Below are 23,217 nucleotides of genomic sequence, written 5' to 3' on the forward strand. Positions count from 1 at the left end.
TATACCATCATTGCTAACCTGTTACATTTATATCCTTGCGGTTAGTGTACTGTATTACTTATTTTTGTTAATAAAACTTTATTAGTTTCTAGTAATCACAGTCTCCAACAAGTGTTCCATTTCCGCTGGTTTGACATCCCAGTTACGGGGTACGTAACAAAACAGACTCTGTGAATAATTTTAAGATTCAGTAAAACTACAGTAATCTGCTATCCAGCTTTTGGAAATTCAGTGTCTGACTCTGTGGGGCGTCAGTTCACACACCAGGTCCTCATTGCGTATTCCGTTTAAGCAGATTGAGTTCACCTCCACCAGGCAGGAGGTACCACAGCATTAGAACTAGAACTGTTAAGATGGGAAACAGCTTCTTCCCCCAGGTCATAAGGCTACTGAACTCTTTGCCCACACCCGGGTCTCATCACGTATGAAGCGCCAGTAACATTATACTATTTACTTTTTAACTTGTGTTATAAATGCACCTTGTTGTTGCCGGCTGGTGGCGCAATGGCATGAGCGCCGGACTCCAGAGCAAAGGCTCCCGAGTTCGAATCCAAGTCAGCCCCCCCCCTCCTCGCCCCCACAAGCACGCCTTCCATCCGTGCCGGGTTGAGCGTCGAGCTAGCCGTTCGGTCTATTTAAAAAAAGGGTCAAGTCAGAAACTTTCATATCATGACCCGGCTAACCCGAAAGGAGACCAATCCTGACACCACGCGCCAGGCAAGAGTGGCTCACTGTCGAGTGCGACATCACCACCGTCATCAGGTGCCATGCCCAGTTTGGGTTTTGACTGCCATGGCCCACACACTCCTGTTTCGGGTCAAGTGGATCAATTCATTGGTATTCATTTCCAGTTCTCTGGCTGCCGTCTCCATCACCATTTCTCTTTGTCTTCCTCTTGCCTTCTTCCCTTCAATCTTTCCCATAATTACCATGCATTCTAACTCCTCTTTCCTAATCACATATCCAATGAAGTTACGTTGCTTTTTCATGATCTCATACATTATCTCTTTTTGTGTTTGCTGTGTTCATGACATCCTCGTTAGGTATTCGTTTCGTCCATGATATTCTTTGCATCCTCCTCAAAAACCACATCTCTGCTGCTACAATTCGTTTCCTCATGTTGCTAGATATTGTCCAACATTCTGAGCCGTATAACATAACTGGATAAACGTAACATTTCAGTACTCTGAGGTGGGTTGTCATGCCTAGTTTAGTACTGGTCAGTATACTCTCCATTCTCGTAAAGGTGTCTTTTGCCATCTCTATTCTTTTAATGTCTAAGTCGCACCTCCCATCTGATGTCACCCAGTTTCCTAAGTAGTAAAAATTCTGTACTTGTTTTATATCTTCCCCGTTTATTCTCAACCTCCAGATAGGATTCTCCTTCTTTTTGGATATCACCATACATTCTGTCTTTTTGCAATTGATAGATAGACCTATTTTTGCACTTTGTTCAACAATTATATCAATTAAGTTTTGTAGTTCTTCCTCCGTACTTGCAATTAACACAGTGTCATCTGCATATCTGATATTATTGATGTTTTCACCGTCAACTTTGATTCCCAAAATGTCTCTTATTTTTTGTAATATTGTTTCACTGTACACATTAAATAAATCAGGGGAGAAAACACACCCTTGTCTAACGCCTCTCTTGATTTTCGTAAACTGACTCACTTCTCCATCTATTCGTACAGCGGCAGTTTGTTCCCAGTACAGATTTCTGATTAGGCGGAGGTCTTTCGCATCTAGATGCGACACGCTATAGAAAAAAAACGTTATTGTTTGTTAACTTATTTGTCGTAACTTCACTTTATGTGTTGTGCGTGAGTTAACTGCACCTTGCACCTTGGACTGGTGAAATATTGTTTCACTGGTATACGTGTGTGTACTGTTGCACAGTAATGAACTGAACTTAAACTTCCACTTGAACTTCACTGGGACATTTAATACTATAGCGTGTAACATCTAAAGATGTCTGTGTTACAAGTCTATCGGGACATGAATAACAACCACCGAAATCCGATTAGAGGAGCTGTGCCAAGTGGCCACTGTGCTATTGAGTGGGAGTCTGTATAACTGTACCTTTTTCCCCACGGTCAGTACTTGTACGCTTTTATTTTCAATTTGTATCAGTGAATATGGTGTGAAGACGGAAGTTTGAATTCAAGCAGTTTCCTCATCCAGTCAACCTTATGCGTATCTTCTTTAGTACTCGAATAGCTCAAACATGGTTCTTTTTCTTCGATAGCTTCTTACCGCCGGCAACGTCCTGAAGCTCTGCTACGATGAACAAAGTGGAGCCTGGGTGGGATTCCGTCTCTCCGTTCTCGGAGCAGCTCAACGCAGAGTGTGCGCACAGCAGGGACGGCGAACCGGGAACAGCACCCAACCCCGACCCTGCCGACACCCCTCTCCCTCCCCCACACACACCCCGTGAATACTTTCCCGGGCGTCTGTTCCGTTGTCTGAAGGTCACCGCGCTCCTCTGGCTGCCGATCACCTGTAACTCTGCCATGGGGGCCGGCGGTCTCCGGAATGGCACCGCGGTATTTTTACCCTCGGCGCCGTCTATATAAGCAAGGCACTGCCCTGCCAGCCGCCCGCCGCACACTGCCGGACACAAGAGCATGGTAGGTCTTTCCTTCATCTCCTCTCCCCTCTCCCCTGTCTCTCCTCCATCTTCTCCCCCTCTCCTTCTCCCTTTCATCCTCTCCCCTCCTTCTCCCTTCTTCCCTCTCTCCTCCATCTCCTTTCTCTCCTCTCCCCAGCTCATCTTCACCCTCTCTTCAACCTCCGCCTTTCCTCCTCCCTCCACTGGCCCCACCTCTCCCTCCTCTCTCCCCTCTCCCCCTCTTACCTCTTCATCATTCCATCCTCCACCACCTCCTCTCCGTCTACCCTATTTCCCCCTCTTTTCCCCTCTCTTTTCCCAGAACTGCCTAATTTTCTCCCTCCTTCTTTCCCTCCCATTCCCCTCCCTACTTCTTCCCCAACACCGTATTCTACCTCCCCATATTGCAACACCACCCCGTATTCCACTCCCCCTTTATTCCACTGCACCGTATTCCACCCCCCATGTTCCACAATCCCCTATTCCAAGCCCACCCTATTCCACAGCCCCTCTATTCCACTGCGCTGTACTCCACCCCCCATATTCCACAATCCTGCATTCCAAACCCCCTGTATTCCACTGTGCCGTATTCCACCCCCATGTTCCACAATCCTGCATTCCAAACCCCCCGTATTCCACAGCCCCTGTATTCCACTAAATCCCTCCTGTATTCCACATTTCCCATGTTCCATCCCACATATTCCACCTCCCTTGTATTCCACACACCTTCATTTCCCCCTGTATTCCACACTTCCTGTGTTCCACCCCACCCCGTATTCCACAACCCCCGTATTCCACATTTCCCGTATTCCACCTCCCCGTACTCCACCTCCCCTGTATTCTATACACAATGCATACCACACCTCCATTCCCCCTGTATTCCACCCCCCTTATCCCCCACCTCTCTTATATTCCATCCCCATATTCCACACAAGCTGTATCCCACCCCCCCGTATTCCACCACCCCTGCATTCCACCCCTGTACTCCACACCCCGTATTACACTTCTCCCCTGTATTCCACACTCACAGTATTCTCCACACACCCCGTACTCCTCCCCCCTGTATTCCAGATCACCCGTATTCCACCCTCAGTATTTTATCAGCCGATTTTCCACCCTCCCATATTCCACATCCCCCTGTTTTCTACACCTCCCGTATTCCACCCCTGCCATATTTTAACCCCCGTATTCCACCCCCCATTCCACCCCCATAATTCCAACCCCACCCCTACCAGTATTCCATACCGTCCCGTATTCCACAAACCCCCAGTATTCCATACCACCCCTTATTCCAACACCCTGTCTTCCACCATCCCCTGTATTTACATCCTCCTTGTATTCCCACCCCCCATGTTCCACCCACATATATCCCAACTCCTGTCTTCCACTCCCCCATCTCTACCCCATCTTCCACCAGCCCCTGTACACCACCCCCCCATATTCCACTCCCCCTGTATTCAACACCACCCTATTCTACCCCCTGTATTTACAACCCCCCAGTATTCCACCCCCCTGTATTCCACATCACCCGTATTGCTGTGCCCCGTATTCCACCCCCTTGTACACCAAACCCCATCTTCCACACTCCCGTGTTCCATAACCCCACATTCCACACCCCCAATGTATTCCACCACCCTCCGTATTCCACACCCCCATATTCCAACCTATGTATTCCACAACCCCCATATTCCACACTCCTGTATTCCACCCTCCCCGTGTTCCACACTTCCTGTGTTCCACCCCACTGTATTCCTCTCCCCATTTTCCTCCCCGTTTTCCTCCCCAAATGTATTCCACCTCCCGTATTCCACACCCCCTGTATTCCACACATCCCATATTCCACACCCCCTGTATTCCACCCCCCATAATCCACCCCAGTATTTCACCACCCGAATTCCACATGCCCATATTCCACACCTTCCCATTTTCCACCCCCACGAATTCCAACCCTTTCTTCCACACCCCTGTACTTCATCCTGCCGTTCTCCACTCCCCCTGTAATCCACACCACACACTCCATAATCCACAGCCTCCCATGTCCTACCCCCACATATTCCATCCCTTGTCTTCCACTCCCCAGTTTTCCACACCTCCCGAACTCCCCCCTGCCCATATTCCACATCCCTGTATTCCACACCCCAGTATTCTACCCCTATGTTCCACCACCCCGTATTCCACTCCCCCGTATTCCATTCTCCCGTATTCCACTCCCCCGTATTCCACTCTCCTGTATTCCACTCCCCGTATTCCAGAACCCTGTATTCCTGAACCCTGTATTCCACACTAACATATTCCGCACCTCCCAAATTCAACTCCCCACGTATTCCACCTCCAGTATTTCACACCCCAGCATTCCACCCTCCCGTATTCCACAACCCCCCATATTCTACTCCCACCATATTCCATATCCCCGTATTTCAACCCCCAGTATTCCATACCCCCTATTCCATCCTAAATATTCCACACATCCTGTGTTCCACACACCCTATATTCCACACTTCCCGTGTTGCACCCCCACCATATGCCACCCCTCCCCCTGTGTTCCACACCTCCCTGTATTCCACATCCCCCCCCATAGTCCATTCCCACCGTATTCCACACCCCCCATATTTCACCCCCAGTGTTCCACACCTCTCCAGTAATCCCTCTTCCCTGTATTCCTGCCCCCCCGTATTCCACACCGCCATATTCCACACTTCCCATGTTGCACCCCCACCATATGCCACCTCTCCCCCCTCTGTGTTCCACACCTCCCTGTATTCCACATCCCCCCGCATAGTCCATTCCCACCGTATTCCACACCCCCCATATTTCAACCCCAGTGTTCCACACCTCGCCAGTAATCCCTCTCTCCTGTATTCCTGCCCCCCCCATATTCCATTCCCACAGTATGCTACACCCTCATATTTCACTCCACTGTATTCCACAATTCCCGTTCCACCCTCCATATTCCTCCAGTTTCACCTCACCCTGTACTCCACACCCACATACCCACATATTCCACCCACCCAAATTCAACTCCCCACGTATTCCACCTCCAGTATTTCACCCCCCCATATTCCAACCCCTTCCTGGTATTCCACATCCCCTGTATTCCACACCTCATTTTCCACACCCCGTTCCACAACCCCCATATTCCACACTTCCCGTGTTCCATCCCTCACTCTTTCAACCCCTTCCTTCCGTCTCTTTCCTACCTCTTACCCTCTCTCACTCCCTTCCCCTCCCCTTCAGCTTCTCCCCAGACTGATATCATCTTGTCTTATGGTCTTATGCACATGGTTATGGGGAGAATGCGGTTGCAAGGGATAATAAATCAGCCACGATGGAATTGTGGAGCAGACTCAATGGTCTAAATCTCTTTGTATTTCTTATGGTCTTCTGATGTGGTATCTTTTTCAGGCCCCAAAGAAGGCAAAGAAGAAGATAGAGAAGGGGAGCTCCAATGTCTTCTCCATGTTTGATCAGACTCAGATCCAGGAGTTCAAGGAGGTGAGTGCAAGATGGCCCAAGCCTGGATTAGCTCCTAAGTCTGTGCTTTGAGCTCAAATTGGTGCTGCAGACTAGTCTTCCTGGTGGGCTGAGTGAGGCTGGAACCTCTGAGGTGGGAAATGGTTTGATCGTACCGGCAATACAGACCAGTCCTTAACACAGGGAGTAACCACTGAAAGCAGGGGTTATATTTCTTCTCATTTCATCCCCCTTCCCTACCCACCCACCTACCCTCCTCACCTGGTCTCACCTATCATCACCGGCCACTCCTTCCCCTCCCCTCCCTTTCTTATTCTGGCTTCAGCCCCCTTCCTTTCCAGTCCTGATGAAGGGTCTCAGCCCGTATTATTCACCTCTATGGATGCTGCCTGACTTGTTGAGTTCATCCAGCATTTTCTGTGTGTTGGTCAGGATCTGCAGAATATCTTGTGTTTATAAGTTGTACTTCCATGTTCTCTCCCACAGGCATTCACCATAATGGACCAGAACAGGGATGGATTCATCAACAAGGACGATCTGAAAGGAACCTTCGCAGCGCTGGGTAGGGGTACTTACTTACTTAAAGCCCATCACCGCTACGGAGGCATAGGATGCCAAGAGCAGATCACCAGGGTCCTCTGCTCTGGGCCAGTCTTTCAAGCTGTTCATGGTTCTAGCCCATCCTTCCTCTCCCAGGGATGAGGCCTTTGGAGCCTCTGTTGGTGTTTCTATAGCTCTGGGATTTTATGGGATGGGGTTGCTAGCTCCAAGCCCAAGCCTCCACCTTTTACAGCCAGGCTTGGGACTATCCATGACAGAGTTAGGGAAACACTTTGGAAATTCCTCACAGAACTTCCAAGAATTCACAGAGGGTTTGCAAGTACTCGAGTGCAGGGGACATGATGAGAACGTTTGTTGTTCTTCCATCAGGTCGGATAAATGTGAACAGCGAGGAGCTGGATGAGATGTTGAACGAAGCTCCTGGACCGATAAACTTCACCGTCTTTCTCACAATGTTCGGGGAGAAGCTGAAAGGTAAAGCAAGCAAGAAATGCTGGAAGATAAAGGTTAATTGGAGTGATTGAAAATTCCCATAGTGTTGCAGATTATAGGCTCCACTTATTCTGTCAATTTTGCTTTTGTTGGCCATTGCTTTATCCAGGTGAGCAGCTTGGTCACTGTTCAATTAATGACTGATAGCTTTTGAAATCTAACAATGGGTTTGTGTGGTCGTTTCTTCCTCTGAAAGAACTGTTAACTCTTCTCTTAGAAGCACAGAAACATTGAGAAAGTGAACTCTGGGTGACAGAGATGAGTTACTATCATTCTTTCTGCCCAGGGTGAGCTGACACCAGACCAACTTCTCCAGCAGGTGCTACGGGTGTTGGTGAGGTGGTGACGTTTCGTCAGGTGGACGCTGGTTTGTGTTCCTGTGCATGCTCACACTAGGTTCCTGGTACCATCCTTCATCTCCTTCCTGACTGTGGATTCTCATGAAGTAGAGATTCCCTGGAGCTGGTGTCATTGCAACATTAGAGCACATTCTTGTATCTCTTCTCTATGGCTGCTCATCTTTTCCTGTGGTACACCTTGGGACAGATGTCAGCATTAGATGTTGGCTTGGGAACAATGTGGCTGACCAACTGTAAGGGATTACAGCAAAGTGGTGTTCGGGGTGTTGGCCTCGCAACTGGATCATTTAACCTTCCGGTGAATGCAAATGGCTTTTCAGAGATAGTGCTGGTGGTGGAACAATGAGGGGAGGGGGGGAATGAGTGAAAGGGAGGGGGAGTGGTAGGAAGATGGGGAGGAAGGAGGGGAAGGAAGGAGGAAACAGTGGGTGAGGAAGAGAGGGGAGAAAGGGAGTAAGCTGCTGCAGTCCACCATTCAGGTTGTATACATTGGCAACTTCATTTCACTGCTGGTGAGGTTCAGTGAGATGGAATCAGAGGAGTGGACTCCTGTGGTGGCGAGAGATTTGAGCTCCTTATTAAGAATGCAAGTATCCAATTATATAATTTCATCAAATATATGTAAAAGGATGAACTAGGAAGAAAGCCAGTTGCAGATTTTATATTTGAGAGACATTGAACAAGCAAGTATTCTCCAGAAATACACAAAAACTGGTCACTTAGAGCATGGAGAGAATCCAGCCAATGTCACTGGATCAAAATCAGACTAGTTCCAAGCACAAGGAATATTCATCTGGACTTCAATTCAGCTGGAGTAAAGAGTATATAGAGCATAGTAGCAAAGATCTTGATCTTTGGTGGCCATGTAATGTAGTGGTTAGTGCGATGCTCAAGGTGTCAGAATTTGGCGTTCAATCCTGGCATCCTCTGTAAGGAGCTTGTATGTCTTCTCCATGGAATGTGTGGGTTTCTCCAGGTGCTCTGGTTTCTTCCCACAGTCCAAAGACGTACAGGTTAGTAGGTTGATTGGTTATCGTAAGTTGTCCCATGGTTAGGCTAGGGTTAAACAGGTGGATTGCTCGTCAGTGCAGCTCATTGGGCTGGAAGGGCTGGTTCCATGCTGTATCTCTAAATAAAAAGATAAAATAACATCTTAAAGCCAAGGTTGGGTAAAATAATTTACAGCTAAGATTTGGCATAAAGTAGGAAGGTTGTCCCAGAGAGAAATCCTGGTGCCAGTTTGTTGCAGGAAAACAGCAAACCCACAGGGAGAAAAGGCAAACGAGGAACAACTTGACTCAGGCGAAAGTGAACACTGCAGATACAGGAAATCAAAAGTAAAACAGAAAATGCTAGAAAGTCTCAGCAGGTCAGGCAGCATCTGTGGAAAGAAAAACAGTTAACAAACACATCATTTCCAGGATGCAACTTCATTTCAGGCTGCTCTTCTATTACAGGTATTTTTCTCTGTATTGAAGAACAGGCTCCTTTGTTCGATTTGCTTCTCACTTTCAAACACATCTGCAGATCAGCAGTTCCTTTGTGTCTTTGACTTCCTGAGTGCACATCTCCATTCTGTGAATCATTATAATTGACCAGGAATTAAAAGAGACATGCAAGCATTAAATTTCACATCCTGATTCATAGGTGTGAGTGTTAATGATCTATTTCTTCCTGTGGATTTCTGCAGGCTCCGACCCAGAAGAAACCATTCTCAATGCTTTCAAGATTTTTGACCCAGAAGACAAGGGACATATCAAAGCTGACTAGTAAGTCTAAAACAAATGGAAACCTTATGCATTTTCCACCCCTGTAGCTTGTCACATAAATATAATCATTTCCCCTTAGATGGAAGCAGCCACATTTAGTGCATGTCTTTCCAAGCATCTGGATGAGAAATGAGATTCCAGTCCAAAGAACGATGTTGTTGCATGAAGGTGTATTCTTCACTGAACGCCCTATGAACCTTCTTTTCCTTTTTAAATGCCAGTTACAGTACTGAACACTTGTTCTCTGTGGACACCCGTATCAAGACCTGTGTCCCTCTGTTAACACTTCCTTTCCTCTGTTAATCAGTATTCCCCTTTCAGTAAATGGTCACTGAGTTCCAATGTTCTTTAACGTCCAGTGTTTCCCTGTGATTTCCAGCGTGAAGTCTGTTTTCGTACATTAAATGCTATTTCCTTTGTAGTGCCTGTCTTCCTCTGTTAGGTCCATTTGACTCTGAGTCTTGGTATTTTTTTGGGAACTACAGCATTTTTCTATGTAATCCTTATTTATGAATTCCAGTATTTGCGAACAAATACCAGAATCTGCAGACTTTGCCCATTTCATGTCAACGTGGAGCAGACAGTCACCGACTTATGTCATGAAATTTTGTAGCAGCAGTACACTGCATTGCATAAAAATGAGTATAAATTACAATAAAAACATAAACATGTCTGGATGTGACAGTCCTCCATGTATCACCTTTTGAAGATGTCTTCGATAGTGGGGAGGCTAGTGCCCAATATATTTGGCAAAACATTTAAGTCAGCGTAGACAATGTTGGCTGAAGGACCTGTTTCCATGTTCTATAACTCTATGACTCTAAAATATTTACATGCCTCACACTGATGTCTCATGATGGTATAAAAAAGGTGAACACTGAGTGCAACCTGTCAATAATTTTATTGAGCTGTTTTGGTTCTCCCACACTGCACCCACCTTATTCCCACTGTACACATCACTTTAGCATCTTTTCTCCTACAGTCTCCTTGGTTTGTTGGTCATATGGCTGATGGGTCACATGAATCAGTAGGCCTTCGTGATTGGCTAATGACCTTAGTGAGCAGAGGACACCAGTGGTTGACCTCATGGGAGAATTGCAAGAGGGTAGTCATCCAAATCTGACCTGCCAATGTGGGCCAAGGAAGCTATGGGAGAACTAGACATCTCCCCTCACCTCGTTCAGCTGTGGGCAGACACCGTTGCTGGCACAGCTGTTTGCCAGTGCTTTGCACACCATGCCCAGTCCCAAGGCTGGACAGGTCAGAATGATGTTGCCAATCTCATTGCCCTATGTTTTTATGAACAAATCTGTATCAGGCATTGCCTGCTTCGACTCTTTCCTCTTCAGGGGTTCCCAGTGGAAGTAGGCAGCTGCTGGCTGCTTACGTCCTTCTGACCTTCCCCATGGGTATAGCTGAAAACTATGTGGCAGGCCAGGATGCCAAGAATTAACATTTTAATCTCCACTGGACCAGCAAGTGATCCAGCCCAGAGACAGGTGTAGTGTATCTCTAGACCCTGTACCAACATACATGATGATTCAAACCACGGGAATGCTATTCTCCTAACCTCCTGTGTGTTGGAGGTCAGACCAAGAAGGAGAGGGAAACTTTTATAGAATGTGCTAAAGGCAGCAAAGAGCCAACTACTTTGAAAGTTACTAACCTTGAGGATCAGTGGGATTAACCAGATTGCCTTCTCAAAGCCTCCTGCTGTGCTCCGTCATTTTTGGGTGAGCACTGCAGCTCTCCAGCAGGTTCTCAGTGTAGGAAAGGTGAAGTTGGCAGTGAGGTGTATCCCCAATGCGTTGTATTCCAAAAGCGGGGGGTGGGGGGGGGGGGTGGTCAATGAAATCGAATCTTCCCCTCCTTCCCTTTGTGATCATTGCTGTGTGAATCCAACCTCCCTGCAGTATGGGTGGGGACATCCCTGTAATCAGCAAGCACATTCAGGATGAGAGGGGAGAGTCGTGTTACAGCTGGACAAGAGGAACGGGAGTGAGGGATGAGAGACGTATTGAGCAGTGCTGCTGGAGTTGGCAGGAAGCCAGGGGGGCAAGAAGCAGACACTGGGACTTTGGGACAGTAATTTTACTAAATTTACTGAAGTATTATTTGGCTATCAACATGTGTATTTTAGTGTGATTGCTGTTTGATTATGTAAAGAAAGAATTTGAACATCCACAAGGTTGCCAATTGATCAATATCTATATCCAACTAGTCAATTCTGTAGGTAAAATGTAATTTCTTGGTTCAAACTTTAGAATAGTTTGATGACAAGGGCCAAGCTATTCTCCTTCTGCACAGATATATAGTGGGATTGAAGAGTGAATGCAGGTTTTTTTTTAAGAATTTAGTTAATTGGCAATGACAATAGGACTGATTAAATAAGTATCCCTGGCCTCTGTGTAGGTATAGACGCAGTGCTCTACCTTGATTGAACTGTTGTGGAGTAGTGCAAGAGGCTGAAGATGGAGCGGTCACAGGGAGAGTGGGACAGACAGTTTAAGTGCTAGGCAACCAGAAGCTCAGGGTCACCCCTGCAGATTGAAGGATGGGGGCTGCACAGTGGTCACCCAATCTCAGACTGGTGTCCATGGGAGAAACTCTGAATACAATACATTGGATAGAAAGAAGTACAGGTCAGGCACTGCTGCAACTGGACAGAGTGGTGGGAAGGCGTAAAAAGATAGGAATTACATCTCCTGCAGTTGCAAAGAGAAGGCCTATGGGTAATGATTAAAGACTGTGCCGGAGAGTTGCCCAAGGATGGTCCCTTCAGAATGTTGAAAGCAGAGAGGGCAGGGTGATTCCAGTGGTGGAATTTTACCAAAGATGGTAGAATTTGTGAAGGGGATAAAGGGGAGCCAGTGAATCAAAATTGAAAAGAATAATTGGTGGCAGGTGAGGAGAAATAATTTGCAGGGCTCTAGGGGAATGAGACCACGAAGATTGTCCTGGAAAGAGGTAGCATCGACAATGGGCCATCACATAAGTATGTGAAGAAACTTCCTGCTCTTTGTAGATATTGAACATCTCAAAGATTTAATACTCATCTCTCTATGTGTATGGCTAACAGTGCATTGTTATCTTTCTCCTCTCTGTTACAGCCTCAAACATATGCTGAAGACCCAGGCAGACCGATTTAATGAAGAGGAGGTAATGATGTGAAGTTGCTAATATTAGAAATTAGATTCAGAGTAATATTAACATTAACATCCTCCAAAGATATAGCAGTGTGTGGTCAGACTATTATTGTCATCAGGGCTACAGTGGGGTATTACTTGGCAGGTTAGGTTTATTGCCCTGACAGTCATTAACCTGGCCTGCAGGCTTCTTATTCCAAAACGGGTGATCCTGTTGCCCTTCAGCAGCAGATACAAAAGATTTGAAATTCCACTTCCCTGTTAAACCAGTTTCATGACTAATACAACAGGCAGGTGGAGAATCTCAGAGCATCAACTACCCCAGAGCCTGCCAAGTTGGAACGTTTTCCATTCCCTCTTGTGACTAGAGTCTGTGGGTATTTTGAATGATTTTATACAGTCACTAACCTGATCTCCGAACAGAGCCAAAAGCAATGGTCTTGGACAGGTCAGGATAATCCTCTTTGCTGCTCTCACTGAAATTCAGCAATCAACCAGTCAAACCCTGGACTGCTGAGTAACTGATCAAATAACTGATTCCACACCTCAGAATCAGAATCAGGTTTATTATCACTGGCATGTGACGTGAAATTTGTTAACTTACTACATAATCTAGCAGAGAAAAAAAATAAACAAGTAAATCAATATTGAATAGATTAAAAAATGTGCAAAAGCAGAAATACTGTATATTAAATAAAAAGTGAGGTAGTGTCCAAGGATTCAACGTCCATTTAAGAATCGGATGACAGAGGGGAAAAAGCTGTTCTTGAATCACTGAGTGTGCACCTTCAGGCTTCTGTACCTCCTACCTGATGGTAACAGTGAGAAAAGGGCATGCCCTGGGTGCTGGAGGTCCTTAATAACGGACACTGCTTTTCTGAGACACTGCTCCCTAAAGAAATCTTGGGTACTTTGTAGGCTAGTACCCAAGATGGAGCCGACTAGATTTACAACCTTCTGCAGATTCTTTCGGTCCTGTACAGTAGCCCCTCCATACCAGACAGTGATGCAGCCTGTCAGAATGCTCTCCACAGTACAACTATAGAAGTTTTTGAGTGTATTTGTTGGCATACCAAATCTCCTCAAACTCCTAATAAAGTATAGCCACTGTCTTGATTTCTTTATAACCACATTGATATGCTGCAACCAGGTTAGATCCTCAGAGATTGTGACACCCAGGAACTTGAAGCTGCTCACTCTCTCCACTTCTGATCTCTCTATGAGGATTGGTATGTGTTCCTTCGTCTTACCCTTCCTGAAGTCCACAATCAGCTCTTTCAGCTTACTGACGTTGAGTGCCAGGTTGTTGCTGTGGCACCACTCCACTAGTTGGCATATCTCACTCCTGTACACTCTCTCATTACCACCTGAGATTCTACCAACAATGGTTGTATCGTCAGCAAATTTATAGATGGTATTTGAGCTATGCCTAGCCACACAGTCATGTGTATATAGAGGGTAGAGCAGCGGGCTAAACACACACCCCTGAGGTGCAAAGGTGTTGATTGTCAGTGAGGAGGTTATATTATCACCAATCCGCACAGACTGTGGTCTTCTGGTTAGGAAGTCGAGGATCCAATTGCAGAGGGAGGTACAGAGGCCCAGGTTCAGCAATTCCTCAATCAGGATTGTGGGAATGATGGTATTAAATGCTGAGCTATAGTCGATGAACAGCATCCTGATGTAGGTGTTTGTGTTGTCCAGGTGGTCTAAAGCCGTGTGGAGAGCCATTGAGTTTGCATCTATTGTGGTGATGGACAAATTGCAATGGGTCCAGGTCCTTGCTGAGGCAAGAGTTCAGTCTAGTCATGACCAACCTCTCAAAGCATTTCATCACTGTCGATGTGAGTGCTACCGGGCGATAATCATTAAAGCAGCCCACCTTATTATTCTTAGGCACTGGTATAATTGTTGCCTTTTTGAAGCAAGTGGGAACTTCCGTTCGTTGCAGTGAGAGGTTGAAAATGTCCTTGAATACTCCCGCTGGTTGGTTGGCACAGGTTTTCAGAGCCTTACCAGGTACTCCATCGTGACCTTCCGCCTTGCAAGGGTTCACTCTCTTTAAAGACAGCCTAATATCAGCGTCTGAGATGGAGATCACAGGGTCATCAGATGCAGCAGGGATCTTCACAGCTGTAGTTGTGTTCTGCCTTTCAAAGCGGGCATAGAAGATGATGAGTTCATCTGGTAGTGAAGCATCGTTGCCGTTTATGCCATTGGGTTTCGCTTTGTAGAAAGTATTGACTTGCAGACCCTGCCAGAGTTGTCGTGCATCTGATGTCACCTCCAACCTCATTCGAAATTGTCTCTTTGCCTTTGAAATAGCCCTTCGCAAATCATACCTGGTTTTCTGGTACAGACCTGGGTTGCCAGACTTGAATGCCACAGATCTAGCCTTCAGCAGACGACGTATCTCCTGGTTCATCCACGGCTTTTGGTTTGGGAATGTATAGCAAGTCTTTGTAGACACGCACTCATCCACACAGGTTTTAATGAAGTCGGTAACAACTGCAGCATACTCATCCAGATTCGAAGATGAATCCCTGAATACAGTCCAGTCCACCGATTCAAAGCAGTCCCGTAGGTGCTCCTGTGCTTCCCTTGTCCATACCTTCTTGGTCCTTACTTGGGACCCAGGTTCCTACTCCCTGGAGAATTAGTTTGGAGAGTTGGGACAAAGGCAAGAGCTTTTGCTGATCACAGTTTATGGTGCCCACAATTAATGATCAGGGAATACGATGGCTGTAACCTAACATTGTTCTTGTCCGTTAACATTACCACGGGCAACACTATACTGAGCAGTTCATGTCGCTATTCCAGAACCAGCGACCCGTGTTCAATTCCGCTTCTGCCTGTAAGGAATTAATTGTATGTTCTCCCCGTACCTGTGTAAGTTTCCTATGGGTGTTCTGGTTTCTTCTCACATTCCAAAAATGTTCAGTTTTGTAGGTTCATTGGTCACAACTGGTGTAATTGGGCAGTGTGGGGCCATTGTGCCAGAAGGGCCTGATACTCTGTCTATCTCTAAGTAATTAAAAATAACACCGCTTTAGCCTCTGTGAGTATGGGCTGAAGTCCCCTCCCTACTACAATAGAACATGTGGAGCAATGAAGGTCCAAGGACCTGAACCTAAGTCAGGGGCTTATCCCTGAGTGCATGTACTGAGGCTGTGTTCCTCTGTTCTAGGAACAGCTGACACTGGGTAGGTAATCACCAAGAACACTAAACCCCTGGGCAGGGGACTTTTAGCTATTGGACTGGAAGAAAACAGTGCACCTCAAAACCAGGATAAACCCACAAACCATTTCTTCAGCAGTTTGATCAGGGCACGACTGCGCAGGCACGTGGACGTCAGCCAGTGAGAACAGCGAGAAGTGTTTAAAGGGAGATGGTTATTTAACATACATAGAACATAGAATAGTACAGCACAGTATAGGCCCTTCAGCCCACAATGTTGTGCCGACCCTTAAACCCTGCCTTCCATATAACCCCCTGCCTTAAATTCTTCCATATACCTGTATAGTAGTCTCTTAAATTTCACTAGTTTATCTGCCTCCACCACTGACTCAGGCAGTGCATTCCATGCATCAACCACTCTCTGAGTAAAAAACCTTCCTCATATCCCCCTTGAACTTCCCACCCCTTATCTGAAAGCCATGTCCTCTTGTATTGAGCAGTGGTACCCTGGGGAAGAGGCGCTGGCTGTCCACTCTATCTATTCCTCTTATTATCTTATACACCTCTATCATGTCTCCTCTCATCCTTCTTCTCTCCAAAGAGTAAAGCCCTAGCTCCCTTAATCTCTGATCATAATGCATACTCTCTAAACCAGGCAGCATCCTGGTAAATCTCCTCTGTACCCTTTCCACATCCTTCCTATAGTGTGGCGACCAGAACTGGACACAATACTCCAAGTATGGCCGAACCAGAGTTTTATAGAGCTGCATCATTACCTTGCAACTCTTAAAATCTATCCCTCGACTTATGAAAGCTAACACCCCATAAGCTTTCTTAACTACCCTATCCACCTGTGAGGCAACTTTCAGGGATCCGTGGACATGTACCCCCAGATCCCTCTGCTCCTCCACACTACCAAGTATCCTGCCATTTACTTTGTACTCTGTCTTGGAGTTTGTCCTTCCAAAGTGTACCACCTCACACTTCTCTGGGTTGAACTCCATCTGCCACTTCTCAGCCCACTTCTGCATCCTATCAATGTCTCTCTGCAATCTTCGACAATCCTCTACACTATCCACAACACCACCAACCTTTGTGTCATCTGCAAACTTGCCAACCTATCCTTCTACCCCCACATCCAGGTTGTTAATAAAAATCACGAAAAGTAGAGGTCCCAGGACCAATCCTTGTGGGACACCACTAGTTACAACCCTCCAATCTGAATGTACTCCCTCCACCATGACCCTCTGCTTTCTGCAGGCAAGCCAATTCTGAATCCATCTGGCCAAACTTCCCTGGATCCCATGCCTTCTGACTTTCTGAATAAGCCTACCATGTGGAACGTTGTCAAATGTCTTACTAAAATCCATGTAGATCACATCCACTGCACTACCCTCATGCCTGGTCACCTCCTCAAAGAACTCAATCAGGCTTCAGCAGTTTGATTGGGGCATGACTGCGCAAGCACGTGGACGTCAGTCAGTGAGAACAGGGAGAAGAGTTTAAAAGGAGTCACCTTGTAGAGCAGGCATAGGAGTAGAGGGAGACAGAATAGGAAGGCTTTGGCTCAACGGGCTTCAGCGATAACGGATCGAGGTGAGGTAAGTTGCCTATGAACAAAGCGGATGAGCTTAGAGCGGAGATCAGTACTTGGAGCTGTGATGTTGTGGCCATTACAGAGACTTGGATGTGTCAGGGGCAGGAATGGTTACTCGAGTGCCAGGCTTTAGATGTTTCAGAAAGGACAGGGTGGGAGGCAAAAGAGGTGGGGACATGGCACTATAGATCAGAGACTGTGTCACGCCTGCAGAAAAGGAAAGAATGAAAGGATTGCCTACGGAGTCTCTGTGGGTGGAAGTTAGGAAGGGGAAGGGGTGAATAACTCTACTGGGTGTTTTTTATAGACCACCCAATAGTAACAGGGACATTGAGGAGCAGATAGGGAGACAGATTCTGGAAAGGTGTAATAATAACAGGGTTGTTGTGGGGGGAGATTTTAATTTCCCAAATATTGATTGGCATGTCCCTACAGCGAGGGGTTTAGATGGGGTGAACTTGTTAGGTGTGTTCAAGAAAGTTTCTTGACACAATATGTAGATAAGCCTACAAGAGGAGAATCTGTACTTGATCTGGTATTGGGAAATTAACTGGTCAGGTGTCAGGTTTCTCAGTGGGAGAGCATTTTGGAGATAGTGATCACAATTCTATCTCCTTTACCATAGCATTGGAGAGGGATAGAAACACATAAGTTAGGAAAGCATTTAATTGGAGTAAGGGGAAATATCAGGCAAGAACTTGGAAGCATAAATTGGGAACAGCTGTCCTCAGGGAAATGTATGGAAGATATGTAGCAGATGTTCAGGGGATTTTTGCGTGGAGTTTTGCATAGGTACGTTCTAATGAGACAGGGAAAGGATGGTAGGGTACAGAAACCGTGGTGTACAAAGGCTGCTGTTAATCAAGAAGAAAAGAAGAGCCTACAAAAGGTTCAAAATGCTAGGTAGTGACAGAGATCTAGAAGATTATAAGGCTAGCAGGAAAGAGCTTAAGAAAGAAATTAGAAGAGCCAGAAGGGGCCATGAGAAGGCCTTGGCAGACAGGATTAAGGAAAACCCCAAGGCATTCTACAAGTATGTGAAGAACAAGAGGATAAGACATGAGAGAATAGGACCAATCAAGTGTGACAATGGAAAATTGTGGATGGAACCAGGGGAGATAGCAGAGGTACTTAATGAGTACTTTGCTTCAGTATTCACTACGGAAAAGGACTTTGGTGATTGTAGGGATGACTTACAGCGGACTAAAAAGCTTGAGCATGTAGATCTTAAGAAAGAGGATGTGCAGGAGCTTTGGGAAAGCATCAAGTTGGATAAGCAACTTGATCAAGCAGGACCGGATGAGATGTACCCCAGGCTACTGTGGGAGGTGAGGGAGGAGATTGCTGAGCATCTGGCAATGATCTTTGCATCATCAATGGGGACGGGAAGGTTCTGGAGGATTGGAGGGTTGCAGATGTTGTTCCATTATTCAAGAAATGGTGTAGAGATAGCCCAGGAAATTATAGACCAGTGAGTCTTACTTCAGTGGTTGGTAAATTGATGGAGAAGATCCTGAGAGGCAGGATTTATGAACATTTGGAGAGGCATGATATGAATAGGAATAGTCAGTATGCTTTGTGAAAGGCATGTCGTGCTTTACAAGTCTGATTGAATTTTTTGAGGATGTGATGAAACACATTGATGAAGGTAGAGCAGTAGATGTAGTGTATATGGATTTCAGCAAGGCATTTGATAAGGTACCCCATGCAAAGCTTATTGAGAAAGTAAGAAGGCATGGGATCCAAGGGGACATTGTTTTGTGGATCCAGAACTGGCTTGCCCACAGAAGGCATATCCTGCATGGAGGTCGGTCTCCAGTGGTGTGCCTCAGGGATCTGTTCTGGGACCCCTACTCTTAGTGATTTTTATGAATGAACTGAATGAAGAACTGGAAGGATGGGTTAGTAAATTTGCTGATGACACAAAGGTTGGAGGTGTTGTGGATAGTGTGGAAGACTGTCAGAGGTTGCAGCGGGACATTGGTAAGATGCAGAGCTGGGCTGAGGAGTGGCAGATGGAGTTCAACCCAGCTAAGTGTGAGGTGGTTTATTTTGGGTAGGTCAAATACGATGACAGAATATAACATTAATGGTAAGACTCTTGGCAGTCTTACCATTGATCAGAGGGATCTTGGGGTCCAAGTCCATAGGATACTCAAAGATGCAGCGCAGGTTGACTCCGTTGTTAAGAAAGCATACAGTGCCTTGACCTTCATCAATTGTGGGATTGTGTTTAGGAGCCGAGGGGTAATGTTGCAGCTATATAGGACCCTGGTCAGACCCCACTTGGAGTACTGTGCTCAGTTCTGGTCGCCTCACTGCAGGAAGGATGTGGAAACCATAGAAAGGGTGCAGAGGAGATTTACAAGGATGTTGCCTGGATTGGGGAGCATGCCTTATGAGAATAGGTTGAGTGAACTCGGCCTTTTTTTCCTTGGAGCGACAGCAGATGAGAGGTGACCTGATAGAGGTGTATAAGGTGATGGGAGGCATTGATCATGTGGATATTCAGAGGTTTTTTCCCAGGGCTGAAATGGCTAGCACGAGAGGGCACAGTTTTAAGATGCTTGGAAGTAGGTACAGAGGGGATATTATGGGTAAATTTTTTATGCAGAGAGTGGTGAGTGTGTGGAATGGGCTGCTGGTGACGGTGGTGGAAGCAGATATAATGGGGCCTTTTAAGAGACTCCTGGACAGGTATATGGAGCTCAGAAAAATAGAGGGCTATGGGTAACCCTAGGTAATTTCTCACGTAAGGACATATTCGGCACAGCTTTGGGGCCGAAGGGCTTATACTGTGCTGTAGGCTTTCTATGTTTCTATGTTTTTCTTACCATATCCTGTCCTACCCACCCTTCTGATCTCTCCTGACCAGCCACTCCCAGTCACCCCACCTGATCAGCAAGCCCCATCACCCTCACCTCATCTTTGTAATCGGCTGGGCCCTGCCACCTCCCAGACTCTCTCAACTCCAACAGAGCTTCTCCCAACTGCCACCCCATAGATCAGCCCCACCTCCAAATGTGCTCCTTCCCAGTCACCCACTTCTTAGGGACATCCCCATTTCCCTGCCCCCAAGCCGGGTTCTTCCTGTCATGTTCCCCTTCCTGAGTCTTCTAATTACAATCCTCCCATTAATCACTTCTCTCAACCTCACCCCATCCATCAAACACTCTCTATCACTCTCTCCCTATATACCCCTTCCAATAGAATGTCCACCTCACAGACAAATCCCTCCAGGTTATTCCACCACTCCCCCATTGCTATTGACCTTTAGATGCCCTGTCTGGATTCTGATTGCAACCTCTCCAAGTCACGATATCATCACTCACTCAGTGTCTGAATCCCTCTTCCTCAATCGCCCACTCCTAATCATCCCCAACCCCCCATCAAACATCTCCCTGTCTTCAAGATCACGGTTTACTTCCACTTCAGCATCATTTCCTTGTGCTATCACAGTACCCTCTTATGTCCCTAACATCTAGAACGTAGAACGTGTGTGGCCCTGTGGAGAGAGAACTCCAAAGGGTCAGCACTCTGACCCGCAGAGCACCTCTCGTTCTCAGACTGTGACTGCTGGCTCTGAACTCCTTATTCAGGTCTGCCAAGTCCTTTCACCATCTTAAAAATTTCAGTGAGCTTCCCTATCACTTATTGACTGTGAAAAGCAGAGTAAACACTGGTCCCACCTCTAAGGTGCCATGCTTTGGCAGTTCCAGCCACCAGTAAGGGGACCTCATTCATGTTAAATAATGGGATCTGCTGCCTTCGCCGTGTGCTGGAGAACTGCAGAGGTAATATCCAGTTACGGGGCTGGTTGGATTGAGCCCAACCCTGCACCATTAATGTTTGAACCTTCTTGCGGGGCCCTTCCACATTTCCAGTATGAAAAAAACCTTCCCTCTCCCTTCTGCACATTCCAAAATGCAGTCACTTCCAGCTCCCTGGCTTCTTACCTTAGGCCAGTTACATTCTGGGGTTATTGCAGACAGGTGTGTTTCAGGTCACTGACTATCCCAGTCCTCTCACTGCTTTTGGACAAGATCTGTGCAGTGATGGGTAAAGCCGACAGAGCTCTGAGACTTCTTCCTGTGCAGTGCTGCAAACTCATCCCATGGCCACAACAAATCCTGCTCACTATGTGACTTTAAAAAAACCCTGTCATTTCCCAAACTCTTCATTAGGTGTGAGATCAGGATTGTTTTATCTAACTAAGAAGCAAAATGAGCTCAGGCACCTGTAGAAGCCCAGGCAGAGGCACATACAGTATATACACAGGCACATATACAAACTCAGGGAGAACGCATGCACACACACTGACTCAAATGCATGTACATGTGGTAGCACACACTCACACACACACGTACGCTAGCACATACTCAACACACAGATGTGCTCTCACTCCATCCTCCCGCCACCCCACTAGGAATAGCAATTGGCGATTGTGCAACCACCAACTGCGACTCCAGCCTTGAACTCAAGGCTGGGTCTTTATGTGCACATCTGCTCTCACTCCATCCTCCCACCACCCCACTAGGAATAGGGTTCCCCTTGTCCTTACCTACCACCCCACACGCCTCTGGGTCCAACATATTATTCTCCGTAACTTCCGTCACTTCCAACAGGATCCCACCACTAAGCACATCTTTCCCTCCCCCCCCCCCCACTTTCCGCAGGGATCGCTCCCTACGCGACTCCCTCGTCCATTCGTTCCATCAATGCCCCACCTCCCCCTCGTACCTCATCTGTTATTTATTTATATACACACATTCTTTTCCTCTCTCTCCTTTTTCTCCCTCTATCCCTCTCACTACCCCTTGCCTATCCTCTGGGCTTCCCCCCTCCCACTTTTTTTCTCCCTGGGCCTCCTGTCCCATGATCCTCTCATATCCCTTTTGCCAATCACCTGTCCAGCTCTTGGCTCCATCCCTCCCCCTCCTGTCTTCTCCTATCATTTTGGATCTCCCTCTCCCCCTCCAACTTTCAAATCTCTTACTAGCTTTTCTTTCAGTTAGTCCTGACAAAGGGTCTCGGCCTGAAACGTCGACTGCACCTCTTCCTAGAGATGCTGCCTGGCCTGCTGCGTTCACCAGCAACTTTGATGTGTGTTGCTTGAATTTCCAGCATCTGCAGAATTCCTCGTGTTTACCTCCTAGCTATCTTCCTTCCCCTCCGCCCACCTTTTTATTCTGGCATCTTCCCTCTTCCTTTCTAGTCCTGAAGAAGGATGTCAGCCCAAACCGTCAACTGTTTATTCATTTCCATAGTTGCTGCCTGACCTGCTGAGTTCTCCAGCATTTTGTGTGTGTTGTTTCTATTCCTTATCTTGAGAATTCAAGACATTGAGGCTTTTGTCTTGACTGGGGCTGCAGTGTGACCAATCAGTGCCAGTGCATCAGGTCTGAACCTGAAGGGGTTAAAGTTCAGTCTGCCAGCTGACACCGTGACTCCTGTGACCAGTGTGCCTTGTCCTGACTACAGCCCCAGTCAGGACAGAAGATTGTGACCGTGACTGCTGTGACCAGCACCCTGACCTTTTCTCTCTCTTCCTCCAGTGTGAGCAGATGTTTATTGCATTCCCTCCTGATGTTTCAGGCAACGTTGACTACAAAAACCTCTGCTACGTCATCACTCATGGTGAAGAGAAGGATTAGGAATGACAGAGCTCTCCACGCAAGGAAAAGACTGGAGCCGGGAGCTGAACAATAGAAAAAGAGTTGACAGATGGATGTGGAACCATTGTGTTTTATGTGTGTTGACTTCCAATATCCTGATGTTGACTCATTGTTTTAGTTATGCAAGTATTTTACAGCTAGATTTACAACCCTGGTCATGACTCCAACTATGCTGTAATAAATATCTTCTGCTAGCGTTGTTCTTTTCTCTTAGCTTATTCTGGGCTGGCGTGTTCCACCTTCGAATACGTGGAGGCAGGTATTCTGCATAGGCAGGTTGTGTACTTTGTGTATTTGTTGTCCATCCTGTGAGACAAGGATGTGGACTGTGGATGGGGTCAGTGTAGAGCTGGGGCCA

The 23,217-nt window shown here is 46.7% G+C and overlaps 1 protein-coding gene across 1 annotated transcript; it reads left to right on the forward strand.

Moving 5' to 3' along the window:
* Nucleotides 1-2,521: 2,521 nt before the first annotated feature.
* On the forward strand, nt 2,522-22,999 carry LOC140187895 (myosin regulatory light chain 2B, cardiac muscle isoform-like). The gene is made up of 7 exons (XM_072243727.1): nt 2,522-2,630; nt 6,014-6,103; nt 6,569-6,644; nt 7,013-7,117; nt 9,185-9,263; nt 12,374-12,422; nt 22,740-22,999. The coding sequence occupies exons 1-7, from the start codon at nt 2,628-2,630 to the stop codon at nt 22,836-22,838; spliced, it is 501 nt and encodes a 166-aa protein (XP_072099828.1). The 5' UTR covers nt 2,522-2,627; the 3' UTR covers nt 22,839-22,999.
* Nucleotides 23,000-23,217: the final 218 nt, after the last annotated feature.

Source organism: Mobula birostris, chromosome 25 (genome assembly GCF_030028105.1).
Source record: "Mobula birostris isolate sMobBir1 chromosome 25, sMobBir1.hap1, whole genome shotgun sequence".
In the NCBI taxonomy this organism is placed as follows: Eukaryota; Metazoa; Chordata; class Chondrichthyes; order Myliobatiformes; family Myliobatidae; genus Mobula; species Mobula birostris.